The sequence below is a fragment of the Solea senegalensis genome, linkage group LG9 (assembly GCF_019176455.1).
Source record: "Solea senegalensis isolate Sse05_10M linkage group LG9, IFAPA_SoseM_1, whole genome shotgun sequence".
NCBI lineage: Eukaryota > Metazoa > Chordata > Actinopteri > Pleuronectiformes > Soleidae > Solea > Solea senegalensis.
In genome coordinates this window covers 7,798,411-7,820,038 of record NC_058029.1, presented here as the reverse complement: position 1 = coordinate 7,820,038, position 21,628 = coordinate 7,798,411, and the positions used below count along the sequence as shown (strand labels likewise).

The following is a 21,628-nucleotide window of genomic DNA, read 5'->3' as shown; positions in this document are numbered from 1 at the left end:
TGCCAAATTAACTGTTAGTGTGTTGGTCGGGTCAGGTTGCAACACAAAGCATGACAGTCTTAGGGAAAACACCGACTTGTCCACATGGTGTCAGTGTCACTCAGATGGTTACTGTGCACAGTGAACTGAGGAACTGAACACCTTCAAAAGGAAGAGGCAGGACACATTTCAGCAGCACTACTTTTGGAACTTTGTTTTTATATTATGGCTGACTCAACATCCTGACTGCTGAATGTTTTATGTCTCTGCTGTTTGGATGCATAGAATCTGATATTTAAAGGGGGAGTAAATGATATCATGGGACTGGAACCTGGGAATATCACAGCAAAAGTTCAGCCTCTGATAAGTTAAGTCATTCATCCTCAAAATGAGAGAGAGTTTGGTTTGGAAGTCCAGTTGTGCTCACTTTTTGAACTTAATTCTGTTGCAGGATAAGGGTGATCTCCAGTTCAGGTTGGGACATCACCAGAGAGCTATGGAGCTACACTGAGAAGGTGAAGCAAGTAAAAGAGTCTGAAAATCTGATTAAGCTGATGTCAGCCAAACAATTTCAATTTCCAGTGCTTAAATGTTTGACACTGGTTCAATTTGTTTGTATGAATCAGTACAGCTAACTGCACGGCCTCTCTGAGTGCTTTCTCTAGTTAGAAATACGACTTGAGTAATACTATTGTATTGACCCACTCAAAAGCCTCTCTAAGACACATTGTAATAATATGCTCTATGATGTAAACCATAGCCATGCATTTACACACACCCCATATAGATTAAATACAGGACTAGACTTGAAGCATGTTGGATATCTATCAACAGGTTTTTACCTTAAAACAAGTGAATAAATGCATCTTCCTCTCAAAATGATCAAAGCAACACTGTTTCTGAATAAAGAGTCACTTATTGTCATTTCACATAAATTTAAACAATTTCATTATTTTACACCCTGCATTGTTTTTAATTTAATACACTTTTTGTCTAAAATTGAGAAATGGGTATCAAGTCCTTTTACAATTCATCATCATTAATTCACTGCTTCCTAGTCAAAATTAACATTTTAGATGACCACAACCTTATTCTTGACACCACTTTTTCAATTAATGAGTATTATACGTTTTTGGGGGGCAGATATTTGCAAATACATTATGACTAAACTTCCAGGTTGAGATATCTACAATTTAATTTTGTCTAGTCACAATTTCAGGGATAATTAAAGATATCAAGAAAATACTTTGTAAATGGCTCAAACTGTAATTGTGGCATAAATTAGTTGCAGGAAGATTTAAGTTATAGATATCCGACGTGACAATTGTGGATAGTGAATGTGAAGACTGTCATTTTGAATAATGTGTGATGTGAATAATGTGCTCTTCCAAATGGTCTAAATCTCGCGATACGATTTGAATTTCTGAGATACAACGAGAACATTGAACAACAGCGAGTAGCTGTTGTATCGAAACGGAACAGATAGGTGGGACCTAAGTCAGAGGGAAAGAAGTGTTAGTAACAGAGTGGACGGAATTCACAAGCGATACCCGAACTCTAAATCGCTCTTGGAACACAGAACGTTTCCTTTCTACATTGTTGCCGTCTTCGGAACAAGTGTCACCAGCAACAGACGGTACGTTCTCGTCGTTTCAGGCTAACATTGCTAGCCAGCTGCTAACGCTGGCTGTGTAGTCGTTAGCGGATATTCTGGCTATCTTCAATTAGGTAAACTGACTTTTGCCCACATTTGCTAACGTCATTTGCCCCGATATCGCTACATGGAGCAGGTACCGACAGTGTGTGATGTGACGTGACTTGACATTAAACACAATTAAACGTGAAGCTAACCTAGCTATCACATCAGTCTCACATTATTGCAGTAGAAGCAGTGTTAAGACGTAACCCTTGGCACTATCACAACTTTTTACATCACAAGAGATGATTACCTACAGATAGCCTAACTTACCAGACCAAAATCTGTTAAATTAAATAACGAAATTAAGGCAGAAAGCTCTGTAACTATCCGTGCTGTAGTTAAGGACAGTGTGTTCAAGTTGGGACAGCAGGGCTGGTTTGTAAATGACTGCCATGACACCATAAAACAGCAAGAGAGAAAAGTTGTGATTTCAGACGGTTTTGTTACATTTTGATGTCTACTTAAATTTCGTTTTGGGGTATTTATAGGTATTTCCGAGAAATGCCTTGTGTACAACTACATTCTGAATGTACATTTTTAGGTTTTGTGTTTAAAAAAAACAGTGTTGGGTATAATCACACAGCCAATCCAAGATGAGCATGCTCACTTTAAAATTCAATAAGTTATATAAACATGGATTTATAGTTCACTAGACACAGGTTAACCAGGTTTAATGTATGTATATGATTTAAAGTTTAATAATAGAAAAAAATCATAATATATGATGTCATTTTTTTGGCTGATGTGTTTGACAGTTTCTCCCTCTGTCTGATGAAATATAATACTTAGTTGGCAACTTTGCTCATGAATCAACTAAGCCAAATCTTTAGCTAGGCTTGTTTTTACAAGCAAGTCAATGTGTATGACACTAAAGTTGTCTTTCTGTGGTGTCTGTGTTTTAACAATAATAATAATAATAACAATAATTATGGATAATTATTATTATGTTATAATGGATAATATATTATGTCAGTTTTTTGTGTATTATTATACATTATTATTATTATTACACAAGTTCTTTGTGTGCTTTGGTTGGTCATAATTGGCTATGCTCGTGTTATTGCTGTCTCTGCTATTATTGTAAGAACACTTCATGTTAATTGGGCTGATTATATTACCATATGTTACCATGGTTTTATGAAGAATGCAAGGTTGTCTTTTTATTTTCATTGAAAATGTTGTTCTCTTACACATGGACAGTATGGTATACAGACGGGGGAATCACTTTAACTCAATGCATTATTTGAAAACGTATATTTTGACCCATTTTACCTTCACTAAATAATTACCTCCCCTACAATTTGGATTCTCACTTGACCATGTTGCAATCTTAATGATGTGCAGATGTACGTCGGCTGTGCTTTTGACATGCACTGCAGTTGTACTGCCATCATTCAGTTGCCGATGGAGTATATCAGGAAATGTTAAGGATTTTGCAACATGGGTGTTGGTCATTCATTTTCTTTCTGCCCCACCCTTGACACAAAAAGGCTTGTGGAAAGTTGCGAGGCATGTACCATTAACTTGTTTTTTTTTTACCTTTTGGAAATAGTCAGAAACTGTAATTCTGTTGTGTGTTTATATATAACCTTGTAATCCACTGCACATATTTCTATCATAGACTCCACATTCACTTATTCAAAGGAGACTGAATACACTATGCCTTTAATGCTAAAGGTAACCCCCCAGAGCCATCAGTGTTTGGGTGCCAAAACATTACATTACATTACATGTCATTTAGCAGACGCTTTTATCCAAAGCGACTTACAATGGAATTGAGTACAATCAGCCAGGGGTGGAGTCGAACTTGCGACCATGATGTCTTTCACACACAGGGTACCGGTCTTAACCACTGAGCCACTCCACCTCCGAAAGTCTCTCTCTTGGCTTAATGGCATGTTTTCCAGACCTGATTTTAAAGATAGGTCATCGGGCCAATATAGCAACCTGTGCTCTTTGTGTGTGTGTTTGTCAGAAGAACCTGTCTGTGACCTCCCTCTCTTGCTCTATAGTAAACACAGCTGCAAGGTTAGGTGGCATGGAATGGCTAACGCATGATGTGCTGTCATTGATTACAACAATGCTTGTGTGCATAATCGATGATCAGGCACTTTTTGTTATGCGTGCCAAGGATGGTTTAAATGTATCAATCATTTTCTTGATGAATCGGGTAACCGTTTGTTCCATAAAATGCCAGAAAATGTTGATGTGTGTTCCTCAAACCTGGAAATGATCACATTCTCAAATGTTATTGTCCACAAACCAAAATTAGTTAGTTTTAATGATTTCTTTGTTATATGGAGCAAAGAAACGAGAAAATATTCACATTTAAGAAGCTGAAAAATCAGAGGAACCTGTTTTCACGATTATCAAATAGTTGACAAATACTTTAGTAGTTAATTAATCAAGTAATTGTTTCAGCCCTAATTACATTGAACTTTAATGATAAATTTGATCTAGGCAGCATCAGTCTTGGGTTGCACCCAGAGGTGTGTGTACATTTGAATCATAACCTAACCTAACCTAAAAAAACAACAAATCTTTTCATATTTTCAATTGTGGTTATAATCATCACATTCAAGAGGAGCAAATCATGAGGTACACACATCTATAATTTATCACAATCTATGTATTTTAATTGTAATGTGTCGTGCACAGCATTAACAGATTTGAATCTGTTTTTAGGCCAGCCATGCAGAAAACAGAGGGTGAAAAGAAACCATGCAGTGATATCTGGCAGATCAGCCGAGTGTCTGTTGTGGACAGTATGATTGAATAACATGGGCACTGAATGTAGAGCTTTTCTTATACAAGACAGCCCTCAATGTTTGTTTATTTATATATTTTTGATATTTTGATGAATGATGTCAATTTGAGCAGATTAACTGCTAAATTGCTAAAATCCTCGTATTTTTTTTGCATTCATTTGTTTAGGCTTTGCACAAAATCTGTATGAGCTGATGTTTTCTACTGTAGTAATTCACATTATTGAAGCGTACACTCTGGTTCATTCAGATCCACTTTGATAATGGGCCAAATTGACACAAGGATCAAAGACATTGATCTCGACCCATTTAGAGAAGAATTTAGATTTGGTCTGAACTGTTCCTGTGTCTGGTTACTCCATTTCTACATTTCTGAAAAAAAACTATTGAGGAAACTGTAATTAAAGATTAAGTATATTGAAGTGAGGATGTTGGAAGGTGGACAGCCTTCTGGAAGACATGTTTGTATACTGTATGTTTAAGATGTTAAGAACATGATTGGTGTGCCAAATTCAGCTGGCTTGGTAGAGCTGGCACCCTGTTGGCCGAGGATCTCTGCAGTGACCCAAGTTAGAGCCGAGCCCAGGTCCTTTTCTGTGTGTCTTTCTACCCCCTATCCTATCTTAATGTCTTAGCAGACACACTCCATGAGTCAACAACAGAGGTGCATGAGCCACTGCGGCGTGGCAATATTGCCACCATGCACTGTTCATGCATTCACTATGGTCCAGGCATTACATTGCTGTAGAGAGATAATGTTTGTTTTGAGTATAGGGCATTATAAAGGTGGTTAGTAGCATTTCTAGTGCCTGCCTCTGGCTCAGATACTGAAAGATTTGCTACCTTCGTATCAATGCTGGAGCAAAGTTTCTACCAGTGAACATATGCTTATAAACTGGGCTCATGACTAATGGTGTCATGTTGTCATGTATGACTTTTTTTTATATACAAATAACATAGTCTCTTTCTTCAGCATTGAAGGGGAATTGTATCACATATTCCCAATTAACCAGTTAATTTAATTATTTTTCACACCCTCTTCCTGAGCTTCTAGTTCTCTCAGCTGAGCAGAAATTCCAGGAAGCTTACCTCATTTCCTCTCCTCTTGAATGCAGCAAGGCAGGAAGGAGGGGAAGTCTGGAAGACTATACTGGCTTTGTTGGGGTTGGAAACTTTTCCTTTTCTTCCCCCTGACAACCTGCCTTGCCTTTTTTGCACATTTTTGTAAACAGTCTTCCCTGTTAATACATAACTTGTGGTTGTTGTTGGCACTGCTTTTAATCCTTTGCTCTTTGAATGGGTCTGATTCAAAACACAATGATTTTGTTTTCTATAGGTGCTATACTCATTTTAAATATGCAGTTGAATGCATAGTATGTAATTTATGCCACCAGTGGTCTCTCAGTCCTAACAATAACAAAAAACCTAGTTTGTAGAAAACACACTGGCGTACTAGAAATAAGGATATTTTATTTGAACAGATGACATAATTAAAAGATGTACCAAAGTAATTCCAAATGAGTCTGTAGCTGCTCAAATTGCCTAGCAAGGTTTTCCTGTGCCTGGTCATAGTGTAGTGGCTGGCTGTCCCCACTCCCTAGCCCCATAGAAGCCCAAGAATGAACATAAAGGCAACATTACACAGGAGGCTGGTCTGGAATGCAGCTAATACGACTTGGACTGGCTGGCTACAACAGCTCAGCTGCTGCATGTTTCACTGTTTGTCAGTGTACCTGTCATCGCCAGATTCGCCACTGTCTCCCTGTCTATGCACCTGTCCACCTTCCAGTGCTTCCTTAGGTCTTTTGGGCCTTCATTTGTCCCTATAGTGGCATATCTGTCTCCCTTTTCTGTCTTTATCCTTGTGTTTTATTTTTGCCTCTTCCATAAGTGTTACAGCTGTGTGAAATGTAGTAGGGTGTCGAATTTCACAATTTACCACTGCAATTGCATGATGAAAGAACTTGCTTTGTTTTATTTAGCTTTTTCCTTTGCTCCAGTCTTGTAAGACTACCTGACTAGTGAGTCTCTGTTGATTAACATTAGATCAAGTAGAATCCCTCATTTAATGATTAACTGAGTGGACTGACCAGTCACACTCCTCTCCTTGCTGGTGTTAACAAATTGATCGGTTCTCATCAGCCAGATGAACACTAAAGCTCAGTTTCAGGATAGCCTTCTTCCATACATTTGTTTAATCTTACGGCTTCTCCACAGTTTCACCACAGCGGATGGTGATTCGCATATTTGATTTGGCAGAGATTGGCAGAGCTGGATGCCCTTCCTGACGCTACCTCCCATTTATCTATGTTTAGGGCTGGCACAAAGCCTACATGTGGCTGTGGTCAATTTAGAGTGTCCGATTAACATTGAGCAATGGGGATTGGGTACCTTTCTCAAGGGTACTCCAACCCTTGACCTGGCATTGACTCAAACCAGCAACCCTTCAATCACAGGCCAAGTTCTCTTTTCGCTTGGTTATGTTGGCTAAGTTTTTTTGTCATGAAGACCTGATCATACTGGAAGACAGGTCATTACAGACAATCAGATAATTACAAATGGTTCTGTATTGTTCTTGAATAATTCTCCCCATGTATTTTAGGGTGACATCATGAGCTATGAATCTGCAACAGAAAGTCTGTGTGGCATTTAAAAGTTGAGTGGTTCTCAGTTTTTGTTGAATGATAGTTGTACTCCCCCAGGCTGCAGTGTGTCAGCTAAGGTCAGTACTGGATGTGGTCTCTCTCTGGAATGCCTAATGAACTCTGTCCCCAAGGACGGGTCTGGTACATCAAGCCGCTCTCATCTTTCTGTCTGCTTTCTCAGTTTGCTGTTTGTCATTCACTGCAATTTTCTTTATGTTTTTATGTTCTACTCATTATTTGTGACATTTCCACATATCTGTGTTTGTGTTTAATGAGAAAACCAAAACCAAGTCTCTGATTTTGATTTTTATTGGAAACATTTATTCTAAAATTTCCATAACTACTTAAATGTGCAATTTTTTGGCTTTTCCATTTGCTAAAACCATTAATTTTTTAAAGATAAATTGATATTCCTTTCCAGGTGACACAACTGTGACTTAACAATCCTAACTATATTGTGCTGTCTAAGCTGAATACAGGACTCTGATTCCCTTAATCAATTGATCAGGTTGTGTTGCTGAAGATCATCTCTTTTTACTGAATTCTGTTGTAATACTTGTTTGTTGCTTGTTTGCTCTGTTCTAAAACTTGTTTACCATTGTCTTCATTCTGTCGTCATTTACATTCTGTTACATTACATGTTACATGAAAGAAGAGAAAAATAGCGGGTACAAACAAGCATGTGCTTCAGAGAGACAGTCGTGTGGTGCTAGTCCTTTCAGCGGTTTGGTTGCAGCTGCAGAACGGTTGCAATCAGGCCTGCGAGCCGCTTTTAATCTTTTCAGTGGAGTGCAATGGAAAATATCTGCAGAGATATTGTTTTATTGCAGTTGCAGTAAACTTTTATAAAGTATGCACATGCACTGATGTTCAAAGGTCTGCAGTGTAGTTAGTCCCGTGACCCACAGGCGGTGAGTATGGGACATTCAACGTGTCCCCAATGAAATCATTCTTTCTTGATAAATTGTAGTGTTAAACTTCTGTTTGATGCTTGTATGGTATGTTATGGGTATAATTACCAGATATATTAATGTATTGTGTTTTATTTTAGTGCATCAAAATGAGGCATCGTAATACGCTGTCAGTTCAGACACCTCACCAGTTAGTTCACCTTGTGTCATGTTCAACAGGCTGCCACGGTAGAATGGACAGTGAGTTTGACGTGTCCTTTTAGATTTGAATACGCCAGAGACGGAGGGTGCGTACCTACCAACATCAACGCACATCTGGTTGTGTGCACTGTTGGTCTCTGTAGTTTGTGTGAGTCTGTTTCGGTTTATGATTGTTACATGTGTTGCCAGTGTGTGGTTTGTTGCAAAGGTGTAACCTAAAACTTGCATACACACTCGGTAGCAACACCATCCTAAAATAACACATTCTTTTTCCACCTCCTTCCTCATCATGGGGTGGTTGTGTTAAACACAGACGTTAAATCACACACAGTACATTGCAGTTACAAACGGTGCTTTCAATAAATGGTGCACCCTTGTCAGCCACTGTCAGCAGCCTTACTCTCAAGTTTATTCTTTTCAGGAATATTTATTGACCGAAGTATAGAAATTTATACCTGCATATGATCTCTGATATTCACTGTTTTATGTGGTTCGTCACACATAATTAATTCAGCCTATGGTGGTAACAGCACTAACTAGAAAGTGAAAGAAAGGCAGTTAAAAGTAGAAAGCACATTTCTAATTAAACACATTAGAGGCACTGGAGAGTTGGGACTTCCCATGGATGTGCAGTTCCCTGTCCTGTCTGTCAGCAAGTCTCTTCCTGGTTCTCTCATCTGGTATAGAGTTCATACCAGTGATGAAGTGCTCTAGAGTTCACTTGGGACGTCTGAGACTACCGCTTTTAAATGGACGTCACCAGAGTCAGCTTCCTACGTTGGCATCGAAGGTCCCAGACTTAGTTCACACCACACCAAATTAATCAAACTGCACCAGGGGCCTAAATGCTCCAGGTTTTGGTTCAACTGGACTAAACAAGGCTTGTGTGAATACACCTTAAAACACAAAGCCTTGATTTTTCAAACCAACCCAGAGCCATTAGGTTTTTTTCAGTTTTGGGGCTCAAAAGTGCTCCGTTTTTGTGAGTGGCAGACCCATCTGTACAGTCATTCAGACAGGATAAACACACAATTTGGACTTTGGTAACAGAAATGATGTACGCCTATATACTTAGAGCAGTATAGATCTCACAGGATGGATGTTAATGCCTCGTCTGAACAGGGCCTTCATCTGTCTTTGCAAACATATCAGTTTTCTTTGCCTGAATTGCTGGTGAATCAAAAACCAGTCTTTCCTGACAAACCCTAGCTCTGACATTGCAGTGCTTTATCTTTTGTCATTATCAGCAGAGGACAGTCTGAGCTCTGGCCTTGCCGTTGATCTTACCACCAGATCAGATCACCATAACTTTGCGTCAACACTGTTGAAGGTTGTTGACTCTGTCCTCTCATCTCACCCATGTGTGACAGGCACTCTAATCACTAATGCAAACCAACACCCTCTCAGCTCTGATACTGACGTGGTGGTATTTCAGAGACAAAGCTCTTAATTTATTTAATTTTTTTTGTCATATAATCATTGCTCCTCTGCAGTTGTTTATCCAAATGAAATGAGGCTTAATAAATTGTGCAGCGTTTTACAATTAAGGTTGATTTACACCACTGCTGTACATTATTAGTTGATCTTTGTTCCACCATGTTGGGTGACTGATGAAACCATATGGAGGGGTGGTGGGTTGGGCGCACACATCCATATCCTCAAGAGTGGCTGATTGACTGGCCATTATAAAGTCAGCTATGGTGCAGCTATGGTGCAGCTATTGACTGCCTGCTGCTTAAAAGGGTATTTTCTCATATTCTCTTATTTGCCTGTTCCTGTCATTAAGAGAAGGTTATACCATGTATCAAACAGAATAATGGCCCTTTTTCTTTGATGAGTGAGTTTTGAGTTTTGATTTATTGTCTTGGTTTGGGTTTGAAAAGAAATGCAAAGCTTTCAGCGTCAACAATGAAAATGCCCATGTATCAAAATGACTGGTTTTTAATTTTCAGTGCTTTATCATTGTGAATGAATTGTTTAATTATATATAAAATATATTAACATCATAATTTTCTCTCTTTCTCCATCTCCTCCTTTTCTCCTATTTTCTTATCTTTTTCAAAACTTCTTCTCTTCCTCTCTCCAGGTTCTGTTGCTTCAGTTTTACATCAAGAGAGCCCACCCCTTCGCCAAAATCCGGCTATTAGATGTGACCACGAGGTTGATTAGGAGAAGCCATCATGTCTTAAACACAGACGGGCCCTCTGGAGCCCTATCTCCCCACCCTGGCCCCTCTTCCCCCTCCCTCATCCACCACCTTACCCCTTCCCCAATCCCCATCCTTCTCCCAGACCTATCTGCACATGTGAGGGACAGGTTACCTAATCCTGGCTCCCCACTGGCACACATTTCCCCTCCCTTTGGAGAGATGAGCCTGCAGAAGCACCAGCAGCTGGGTGGTGGCAGTGGTGGGGTCATGGGCTCTGATCGGGACCTACAATCCACTGCCTCCTCCATCTCACTACCCTCTGTAAAAAAGGCCCCTAAGAAGAGGCGCTTCTCCCTTACTTCTCTTTTCAGACGGCAAGGACGGGAACCCAAATCAGTACGCCAAAGGTCCAGAGACCTCCAGCAACCTGGACCTGGAAATCTGGGAGGGGTGGATGGCATTGCCAGCATTGAGAGCATCCACTCTGAAATGTGTAATGACAAAAATTCTGCCTTCCTTTCTGTGGCTGGGACTGGAGCTACTTCTGCTGCCACCACATCATCTGCCTCAGGACCTTCCTCCTCGTCCTTCTCCAAGGCTGGAGGAGAGGTAGGGCCTGAGCTGCTGGAGTGCCCGCTGTGCCTTCTGCGCCACTCCAGAGAGAACTTCCCTGACATCATGACATGTCACCACCGCTCCTGCATCGACTGCCTGCGCCAGTACCTGCGAATTGAGATCTCAGAGTCACGTGTCAACATCAGCTGTCCAGAGTGCTCGGAGCGCTTCAACCCCCATGACATTCGCATGATCTTGAGTGACCGGGCACTGATGGAGAAATATGAGGAGTTCATGCTAAGGAGGTGGCTGGTGGCTGACCCCGACTGCCGCTGGTGTCCTGCGCCAGACTGCGGGTAAGCTGTAAATTTAAATACAAACGGCAAAAACAGTACTGTGCAAAACTCAGGATACCACCAGCTTTGTGGTTTCCATGTCTGTCAAATTCCATGATCATTGGCATTGGATTGGAATTATTGGACTGAACGTTGGTCTTATATATTTTAGCAGGCTGTCAATGACTCATACAACATGTAATGCTCAAGCATGTCTTGAATAAACCTGGCATCATAGACCTTATTCACAGCAGATACTTCTCGACATGAAATAGTTAGACAAACCCAGTTTTACGAGTAATTTTAATTTGGGTTACTATTTTAGGTTCAAGAGAGCCAGGATTGTGTTAATGTTCAAGTGTAAGGGTAGGTCACGCTAAATATTTGACTTAATATGGAGAAGCTCTTTTTTTTTTTCATGTTTTCTGGATGTGTTCCAATAAAGTGATAAAGGAATAGTTACAGTGTATTTTCATTATAGCATAGCTTAAAAAACAACAAATCTAAGACTTTCTCACAGTATTATAAATAGTATCAAACTACTCAAACTGGAAAGGATGATGTGTAGTCCAGAATGTTTGCCAATTTGCAATTTTCTTCAGTTTAACTTTTGTTGACCACAACATTCATTTACTGAAAACTGTGGCTCTTCTCCATATTCCTCCCTTTAAACAGAAACACACAAGTGGTCACTGGAGAAACCTTTGCAGATGCATTGAAATGTCTGAACTGATGTACTTAAAGCAGTTCATTTTTTATCTTTGTAGAATAGGGGCCTGCTGACTTTTGACAAATGTTAATAGCCTGAACAGGTCCTGACAAGCACCGAATGAGTGGTTGAAAATGTCTAGGACAGAAAAAAAGAACTTGACAGTCGCAAACTTAAGCATTCCCAGGTTGTATAGAGATTAAAGAGCTATTTCCTCTCTGATAGACACATTATGTATTGTGGTGGTCAGTCGTAGCCTTTGTAGTTCTTTGCAGTGTTTTAATATAATTTACTTCATGTTTGCCAGAGTCGAGACAACAAGTGTGCATCTCTGAAAAGTATTTTTTGTAATATGTAATATATGTTGTTTTTACTGCTTAGTACTGTTTTTCCCTCCTAGTAATTATTTTAGTAATTATTAATATACATGGCTGTCTAGATTTTCTCAGAACATCCATCAACTGCTGCAGTAATTTTAATCTAGCTTTAGTGAATAGAATACACTACTGGTATTGGTTATATAGCTGATACATTTGCTGCCTCCACTAACTTAATTTATTTTGGGGGGGTTTATGAGCCCAAATAAAGAGAGAGAGATAATGGAGTTGGGATTTGTACATAAGAACTAAAGTACCAGCATTGTACAAATTTAAGGGCTAAATGCTTTTGTCTCGAGCTCAAGCTGGTTGGAGGAAATATAATGTCGTGTAAAGTAGTGCACAAAAATAGCACAATACATGTTGGGGGATTTCAGCACTTGTTTTCTGTATTGTGGTGATGCCAAAATTGCTGTTAACTAAACTGATCTGGTACTTCAGTGGTGATTGAGTCTACTGTAAAAACTGATCTAGTTCTTGAAAGGGAATTTTGTCAGTAGAGAGTTTCATACTGTTGTGGGTGGTTTTGTTTGGCAGGGAAATTTTGTTCTCTTCAGACTGCTTACAGCTGTAGTTTAAACTTTTCTCCTCCACTTTTTAAGATGATACAATCTCAAGTAAATGCTGTTGTCTGCAGAGTGATTGATGATAGACATAGCATTAACATCATGTCAGACGTACTCATACTCATAACCTTTTGATTGATCATTAGGCCAGAATAAAAAGCAGCCAACGTAGTTATCATTTTAGAATCTCACTATCTAACAGCTAGCATGGTTTCTGCACAGTCTACAGCCTGAGAACACTGTAGTCCTGCTAAGGAATCTTAGAGCTCAAATGGTAAACAATAGAGAAGGGGACACTGTGTTAATAACTGAATACAAGCTTTGCTTTGTTTTCTGTTCTAGCCGTAGATTGGCTTTAACAAACACCGTTGATTAGCCCAGGGTGATTTAGTGGGTATCATTACACCCAAGGACAGAGATTGAAGTTTGACTTCACTGTGCCTCAGCAATCTAAAGGTTATTATTTATCTTGAACTAATTCATTTAACCAAAGCTTTACTGCAGAAGTGATTACATGATCATGATTGTCACGTGCAGTTAGAAGACAATAAAAGGTGTAATGTTTGATATTTTTATAGAATAAACAGCTTGCAAATATTTGAAGTTGATACCAGAAGACTTTAGAATAACTTTGGTCTAAATCATGTGGTTTCTAATTGACATTTGATTTTTTGAAACATGATCTTTTGGGTCCAGATGTTTACATCTGACAAATGCTTTAGGAGATTGTCTGAGTGAGACACATTCACAACTGCAGAATAAACTGCAGACTACAGGATGACCATTGACTTGCTGTGAATTCTCTGGGGGTTTCGCCTGCTTTGTTTTCACTTTGACATTGCCCCTAGACAATTTCCAGAGTTTGGTGCATGTCTTAAAGCAGCTTAAGCTTCTAAGCATGCAAAAGGCATCACCGTAAACTGAGAACAAATGGAAACTAAAAATGGTTTGGCTTTTGTGAAGAAGGAGCTAAACCAAATGGCAAAGATACTGTCTTTTTTGGCCAATAATTTTAGACCTGTGGTAACAACACCTTTATCGTATCTTGTCTTATCTTGTGATAAAGTGAAGCAAACCATATACAATCACTGATAACAGATGATATACCGTTGATGAAGTATTGTGTTTGTATCTTTTTGTTTGTGCTCTACTAGATATGCAGTGATAGCCTTTGGATGTGCCAGTTGTCCTAAGATCACATGTGGCAGAGAAGGCTGTGGTACGGAATTCTGTTATCACTGTAAGCAGCTGTGGCATCCGAACCAAACCTGTGATGCAGCACGGCAGCAGAGAGCCCAGAGCCTTCGCCTGAGGACTGTCCGATCGTCCTCTCTCAGCTACAGCCAAGAAAGCGGAGCTGCAGGTTAGCTCGCCGACTGTGTTTCTGACCAGACTTCATTTGCTGATAGCAGTGGCATTATACAGAGGCCAGTCAGTTGAAGCAACATTATGATCACTCATTCTTTCTTGCAGCTGATGACATCAAGCCATGTCCACGTTGTGCTGCTTACATCATCAAGATGAATGACGGAAGCTGTAACCACATGACCTGTGCTGTCTGTGGCTGTGAATTCTGTTGGCTTTGTATGAAGGAAATCTCAGACCTGCACTACCTGAGGTCAGTATGTCCACACACATACACATAGTGGGAATAATATGCACACATATGCTATGACACAGTTTATCATGTGGACAGATGAGCACACAATATCCTTCCTTATTTTATGTTCAAATCAAAAATATGTTGTCTCTCTTCACTTCACTTTTTAATTAATTATTAACTCTTCACTTCACATTTTAATTGGTGTCAATTTACCACATATAACGTTATGATATATGTGTGTGTTGCCACAGTGGGTTGATGCAGTGTTTGAGTAGTGCCCAAAATACCAAAATAAAGAATCTCTCCACCAAGTTCTACTTCATATGGTTTTGATCTGCACGGTTAAATTAAGATACACATGACTTTAACGTCATGGGATGCATCAGAGTCTTCTCGATTTTAAATATTATGTATTGAACATGTTTGATATTTACAACTGAACAGCAATTGGGGTGTCAGCAGAACCCCGCAATAACCAATGAGAGCGAGTTGACCCCAAAATTGATGTTGGTACTTTAGTTATGAACCATAACTTGAACGGGCCAAGTTGATTCCGTCTTCTCAGCCATTACTTCATCCATAGTTTTTTTTTGCATTTCTCAGCAAACACACACAACACCTATTATTGTTATGTAAAATCATGCAAGTTTCTGTAAGGTCCCAAATCCCTGTAATCTCCTCCCTGCAGTTGTTCTAGTGTGGAGCTGACATTTGTCTCGTAGTGTGACGAGGAATGTACAAGCTAAAAACAACTGCAGTATTCACACAACGTTATGGACAACTGAAAATTGCAGTCTTTTGCTTAATTTCCCCTCATCTGCCTATTTCAGTCCATCAGGCTGTACCTTCTGGGGGAAGAAGCCATGGAGCAGGAAGAAGAAGATCCTGTGGCAACTGGGAACACTTGTGGGTGCCCCAGTCGGCATTGCACTCATCGCCGGTATAGCTATTCCCGCAATGATTATTGGCATCCCTGTATATGTGGGGAGGAAGGTGAGTTGCATTTGAGATATACTGTTGTAACACTGTTAGCTACTGTCAGAGAAATACTTATAAAGTAAGTGTCGAATAGTTCTGTATTTTGACAGCTATCATTGATGTAGAGTTTTTGCTCAGTGACATAGGTATTTCAGTCTCAGAGGTCTGACAGTAAATCAAGGCGAAACTAGTATCCCACAACATTTTATCCACAAGTCAGAGCTCCACAAAAGATAATTTTGGCTCGTAAAGTTCAGCTGTTTGAAAAATCCCCCCCCCCTTACCAAATGCGTTCATGCAGTGACCTAGGGAGGTGGAAGGGGAATGCTAATGGCAGCAATGGACAGGTATGGGTCCTTTGTACAGCAGCCATTTTGACACAGGTCACAGTGGATAAACATCACGTGTAAATAATCAAATCAATGATGCCGGTGTTCCATTTAGATTCCCCTGTTTCAGGGTATATGCTGATTCACTCTTACACTGCCCTGACTTTCATGAACTGTGTTAAATGTTAAAATGGCTGCTCTGCTGCAGGCTCATTTAGCCAAAAGATGACAATGCTGCTTAAACTGTTCTGAGCTATGTGGATTATTAGTAAGAATAAGGTTTCACATTTGTGTTCCCTTTTTGTGAAGCTCAACTTTCTTACACCACATTCCTCTAAAGCAAAATATTGACACATATCACACTTATCATGATACAAATGTGTTTGTATGTTGTGTTTACACACAACATACAAACACATTTGTGTTTATTGTAGTCTGTGTTATGACTCAGAATAAAATTCTGAGCCCAGAATTCCCCTTTTAAATTGCCAAGAATAAGGAGGAGCCAACAGACCTCTTTCCCTGACTAAACTCGACCACATTCAGCAGTGATCACATGACTCGTGAAACATCTGAACATGAATCATCAGCATTCCTCTTGCACTGACTAAATGTCACTGTTCAGTCATGGTCATGAATCTTCATACACCAAAACCAGGGCCATGTCTGGCTGTATGGTCAAAGTATATTCCCTTCTGTTTCATGGTAGATAATATGCTTCGTCTCTTATACATTTAGTCTGGTGTAGGGTGATGCATATTCCAACATGGCCAAAGATGCACATGAAAGTTATTCTGGAATTTATGTATTGTTATAATAGTTTTTATTATGCATCATCTTTTTGGGAAGTTTCCATTATTTTTCTCTATATGATTTAAGATAATCATTATTATTAAATGATTGACGTGGTCAACAATTTAAGTTCAAGGTCACGGTGACTTCACGGCACACATTGTGGCCATAATTGCAGAAATAATGTTAAAAAAATGGAACTATGAAAATATGGCCGTTATTCACCGCCATAAAACACAGGAACCTAAAGTATTATAATCACACGACCAATAATTATAGTAATTGGTTTCTACATTAAGAAGATCCCTCTAAAACATGTTCTACTAAACCAAATGTAATATATTTTTACCAACAGAATAGACATTACTGACATGAGAGAGAGAGAGTGTGGAAGAAACTACTTTGGTTGGCTGTGGGGCAGCAACAGAGATCAGCTTATTTTCTGATGCCAGATCCAAACAGGAACAATCTGGAGGCAGTAGTCTGTGTAACAATAAACCAATGGGTATAATCTAACCATCACTAACACAATGAAATGTACAAGTCTAGTTGCTACTGATTCAGTGGCTTTTGGATAATTATGACCCTGGTGAATGAGACTCTACACAGACATCTTTAATGCTTTCCTAAAAGCATGAACCTCTTAGGCCACTGTTTGTTTGAATGTTTGTTGTGAGAAGTAAACTAAGCATTGCCTTTTTGCTGTCAGATCCACAACCGCTACGAGGGCAAAGATATCTCCAACCACAAGAGGAACCTAGTGATCGCTGGTGGTGTGACACTCTCCGTCATTGTGTCTCCAGTGGTAGCTGCTGTCACTGTCGGTCAGTCTCTGCTCTAGTCTTGTTAGTGTTTGTTTACATCATGTAAATGTTTGCTTTAAAAGTCAGTTTTCTCATGAGTTGCTCGAGAGGATGGGACATTTGAAAGGAGGTTCAGCCTGTTATGAATACTGTGCATCAGCCTCTGTTCTGTGGTCTAACCCGTCCCTGCCTCTCTTTTACACCCCCTAAGGCATTGGTGTTCCCATCATGCTTGCGTACGTCTATGGCGTGGTGCCCATCTCTCTGTGCCGAAGCGGAGGCTGTGGCGTCTCGGCTGGGAACGGCAAAGGAGTTCGCATAGAGTTCGATGACGAAAATGACATGAATGTTGGCACTGGAGCAGCTGCCACAGGTAGGCTTTAGCACCACTGCATTCCCAACTTTTTGTGTTCCTGTTCTAGTTAGCGGACTGTTTGCTTCTTTCCCACTTATTTATAATTTAAACTGTTTGAAGAAAACAGTCCAGAATGTTACAGGTACATCACAGTTTCACCAAATGAATAAATAAAAGACCACTTAGGTTTCTACACAGTATTTGCATTTTTATTTTTCTCTGTTTTCATTGATGACTGTATCTCTTTGTAGACACGACATCAGTGGTAGACACAAGGAACAACCCAAGTATAGGTGAGGGCAGTGTTGGGGGGTTGACGGGCAGCCTGAGTGCCAGTGGCAGCCATATGGACCGTCTTGGGGCCATCAGGGACAACCTGAGTGAGACGGCCTCCACCATGGCCTTGGCTGGAGCCAGCATCACTGGCAGCCTCTCTGGCAGTGCCATGGTCAACTACCTAAACAGGTGCTTTAACAGAAATGCACATCAGGGACTTTTAAATGTTTGAAATCTTTGATTTTGTGTGGGGTTTTTTACATTGTCTAAACTCCCAACTTGACCTTTTGTCAGGCTGGAGGTGCAGGCTGATGTGCAGAAGGAGCGCTGCAGTCTCAGTGGTGAGTCTGGCACCGTCAGCCTGGGTACAATCAGCGACAATGCTAGCACCAAAGCAATGGCTGGATCCATTCTTAACGCCTACATACCCCTTGACAGGTGAGCATTATTTTCTGTTTATCTAGAAAAGGCACTTAAACATATCAAGACTCATGTAAGAAAAATGTTTATTTATTAATATCCAGTGCTGTCCACTTTCATTATGGTTGGTATTTCTACCCTGACATGGTGAGGTTGAAAGGAGAGAGCATTTTTAATGACAGACAAATTTGTACTTGCTCTGCCTCAGAGTGAACACTCTAGTGTGTGATTCAATTGTTTATGTTTGATTATAAAATATCAGTTGAGAATGACCAACATCCATTATCTGTTCGTGGTATACATTCTACTATGTTCACTCTTGCAAACCTACATAGTGCACATGTATTACTTTTGTGTATTACTTATTTGTCTCTTGCTGTTCCAGAGATGGGAACAGTGTTGAGGTCCAGGTTGACATTGAATCCAAACCTTGCAAATTACGGCACCACAGTGGCAGTAGCAGTGTAGATGACGGTAGTCATGTTGGCCGCTGCGGCTGGACCTGCTCTGCTAATGGCTGCACCTCCTCGGAAGGTAAAGGAACCTCCACCAAGTGGGCCAAAGAGCCCTCCTGCTGCTCCACTTCTGGCTCTGGGGGCAAAAAGAGCAAAGGCAAGCTACGCAAGAAAGCCTGCGGAGGCACCAAGATCAATGAGACACGGGAGGACATGGACGCTCAGCTGCTAGAGCAGCGCAGCACCAACTCCTCCGAGTTCGACTCTCCTTCGCTAAGTGGCAGTCTGCCCTCTGTGGCCGAGTCCCACTGTAGCCATTTCTCTGAGTTCAGCTGCTCTGATCTGGAAAGCATGAAGACATCCTGTAGCCATGGCTCTGGCACAGGTGACTACCACACACGCTTTGTCACTGTCAGCCCATTACCTGAGGTGGAGAATGACCGTCTGGAGACGTGCCCCAGTTCTTCACCTCTGTCGTCCTCATCCCAGGCGCACGGAACTGTGATCACTCCCCACTCCCCCACCTCCTCCCTGAGCCACAGCGCAGAGCTCTCGCCCCTCTGCTTCATCACAGAGGAGAATGTCAACCTGGTGTGTCCCGCTGAGCTGGATGACAACACCGGAGAGCAGCTTAAAGAAACCAACAACAATAACCACCACCAACATCCATCCCAAACTCAGCAGCAGACCAAGAACTCCTGTATACAAACTGACATCTGAAATCTAAATACCTTAAGTGCTGCACAGTTTAATCAACATCCTTTCCTCCACTACGTTAACAATCAGCTTACATTTCAGCCTGTATTTTCTGTTACTCCCTTGTAAAGGGAACATGTTATATTGAGATGTATGCTCTTCATGGAAAACAGGATTGTGTCCACTGACTGTCAAGGCTAGTTGGGAGTATTAAAAGGTTACCAAAGTGCAGCCATCTCAGAGGTGTTGTGAGATGGTTGTGAATTCTGGTGATTCTCGGTGTGTAACGCGCAGTTCACTCTCGAGCCACTCATAGCAGTGCACCCATCTGTCATTTAAATCAGAGTAGGAATAAAACCACTGTGCCAGTTTTGCAAATCTGATTCTGGCTCTGTAATGGAGATGCAACACCTCACAAGAATCTTAATGCTTTCTAGAAGTTAACTCAAACAGGGACCAGGCAATTTGATTAATGCTTTCCCTTTTCTTTTTTTTTCCTCAAAATGTGTTGGACACAGAGGAGCCTTTGTGTTCTCCTTGGTTTTTGTTTTCGCCTCTTGATGTTGAATCAAACATCTAATGTATAATTACAAAGCCTCAGTGTGACATTGTGAAGCATTTTAGCACTAAAACTGACTTGTAACACAACCACTGTTATGTTTATATGGATGAACTGACCGCTATAGTTCCATTGTGGGAAATGGTTCTTAGCAGCCTGGTGTCCTGGGTGTTGACCTGTAGCCTAAACCCATTGTATGTGCTTTTAGTGCTAAGATAACTCTGGAAGCTCAGGCTTCATTCTGTGGAAAGCTTTCGATTAGTATGTACAGTATGTGGGTTTGAGGGGTTGTTTTTTGTTTTTATTTTAAAGAAAAAGGGTCTCTAGAAGGCCACAGTTGTCAAGATAATGCTGAGAGTCATTATAAGAACATTAACCAATGGGTTGGTCAATTCTGTGAAATTGTGTAATGGAACTGTCTTAGGTTAACGTCAAAGGTTACTTGGACTGATCTTCTCACCTCACTGAGTAAGAGAGAGCTTTGATAACTTTCTTTGTTGACTCATGGTGCCTTTTAACAAGCTGTTTGTGTTGTTTGTCTCACTCTCTCCACTGTGTCTTCAAGACTCCCAAACAGCAGCAAACTATAGGTTACAGAATCTTGGGCTGTGTTAGGGTGTGTGCTCTTTTACATACATAACATTGTGGTAGACATTGGTAAATGAAGACTTTTTCAATTGCCTACCAAAGACAGCACTCAGGCTCTTGTTAAATCTTGTACCTTTGACTTGTCAGATGTATTCACAGTGCGTAAGCTTTTACATCAAGGCAGTGAATGAAGACAAAACCCAGGATAACACACTTGATGCAGACCTGCTGTGTCATACACGCTTTCACTAATGCTACGCAAATAACTGAGGCCGCACAATGGCCAAAGGCACCTGCACTGTTAACTGTATTTCTTATTACATTGCTGTTCTGCAATGCAAAAGGTTAATAGGGATCTCTTAGGTTTGTTTTGGGTTTACCTTCCCTATTGATTTTTCTGTTAATCCCGGTTTTCTGTTGTTGTTGTTGTTGTTGTTGTTGTTTTCAGCTCTTTCTGGTGGAGTGTTACCTGAAGCCCATTTTTACTCATCAGTGGTCAGCTTTGCTGAAGTCTCTGAGTCTGCTCAGGTGAACCTCTTCCAGGCAGGTCAAATTGTCTTGAATGGCATTCTCACCCAGGTCTGTTACTGAATGGACACTTAATTTGGTTTGGTGTAAGAGTCTACATGCTGCAGTTCTCCTTGCATTGACTTAATATGTTCTGTTTTGTTATTCCAAGCCTGGTTCTGTTTCTCATTATTCAGCATAACTCCCTGTTCTTGATCCTAATTTGAACACTAGTGCCAGATATAATTTGTAATTTGTGCAGAATGGCATAAGGTATTTGTATATTTGTTTGGTAATTTGCTTTACTAAATGCGTGTAAATGCATATCAGCAAAATAAAAAAAGATGTATACAATACGCTGTATATATGAGATTTC

At 40.4% G+C, this 21,628-nt stretch overlaps 1 protein-coding gene across 2 annotated transcripts; it reads left to right on the top strand.

The window, feature by feature from the left end:
* The first annotated feature begins 434 nt into the window (after window positions 1-434).
* Window positions 435-21,615, top strand: rnf19a (ring finger protein 19A, RBR E3 ubiquitin protein ligase). Of its 2 annotated transcripts, none has more exons than XM_044033389.1 (10): window positions 435-494; window positions 10,287-11,260; window positions 14,046-14,254; window positions 14,365-14,509; window positions 15,325-15,487; window positions 17,303-17,417; window positions 17,608-17,769; window positions 18,003-18,216; window positions 18,322-18,465; window positions 18,833-21,615. In XM_044033389.1, the coding sequence occupies exons 2-10, from the start codon at window positions 10,569-10,571 to the stop codon at window positions 19,620-19,622; spliced, it is 2,634 nt and encodes an 877-aa protein (XP_043889324.1). In that variant the 5' UTR covers window positions 435-494; window positions 10,287-10,568; the 3' UTR covers window positions 19,623-21,615. The 2 variants fall into 2 exon arrangements, with proteins under 2 accessions (XP_043889324.1, XP_043889325.1); XM_044033390.1 differs by lacking the exon at window positions 435-494 and adding an exon at window positions 1,547-1,615.
* Window positions 21,616-21,628: the final 13 nt, after the last annotated feature.

Bases quoted from the DNA above. Each gene is read 5' to 3' on its own strand.
- rnf19a (XM_044033389.1), top strand. From the start codon at position 10,569: ATGAGCCTGCAGAAGCACCAGCAGCTGGGTGGTGGCAGTGGTGGGGTC. The intron at 15,488-17,302 runs GTGAGTTGCATT...TTTTGCTGTCAG, and splicing joins CTGTATATGTGGGGAGGAAG to ATCCACAACCGCTACGAGGG. The intron at 18,217-18,321 runs GTGCTTTAACAG...ACCTTTTGTCAG, and splicing joins ATGGTCAACTACCTAAACAG to GCTGGAGGTGCAGGCTGATG.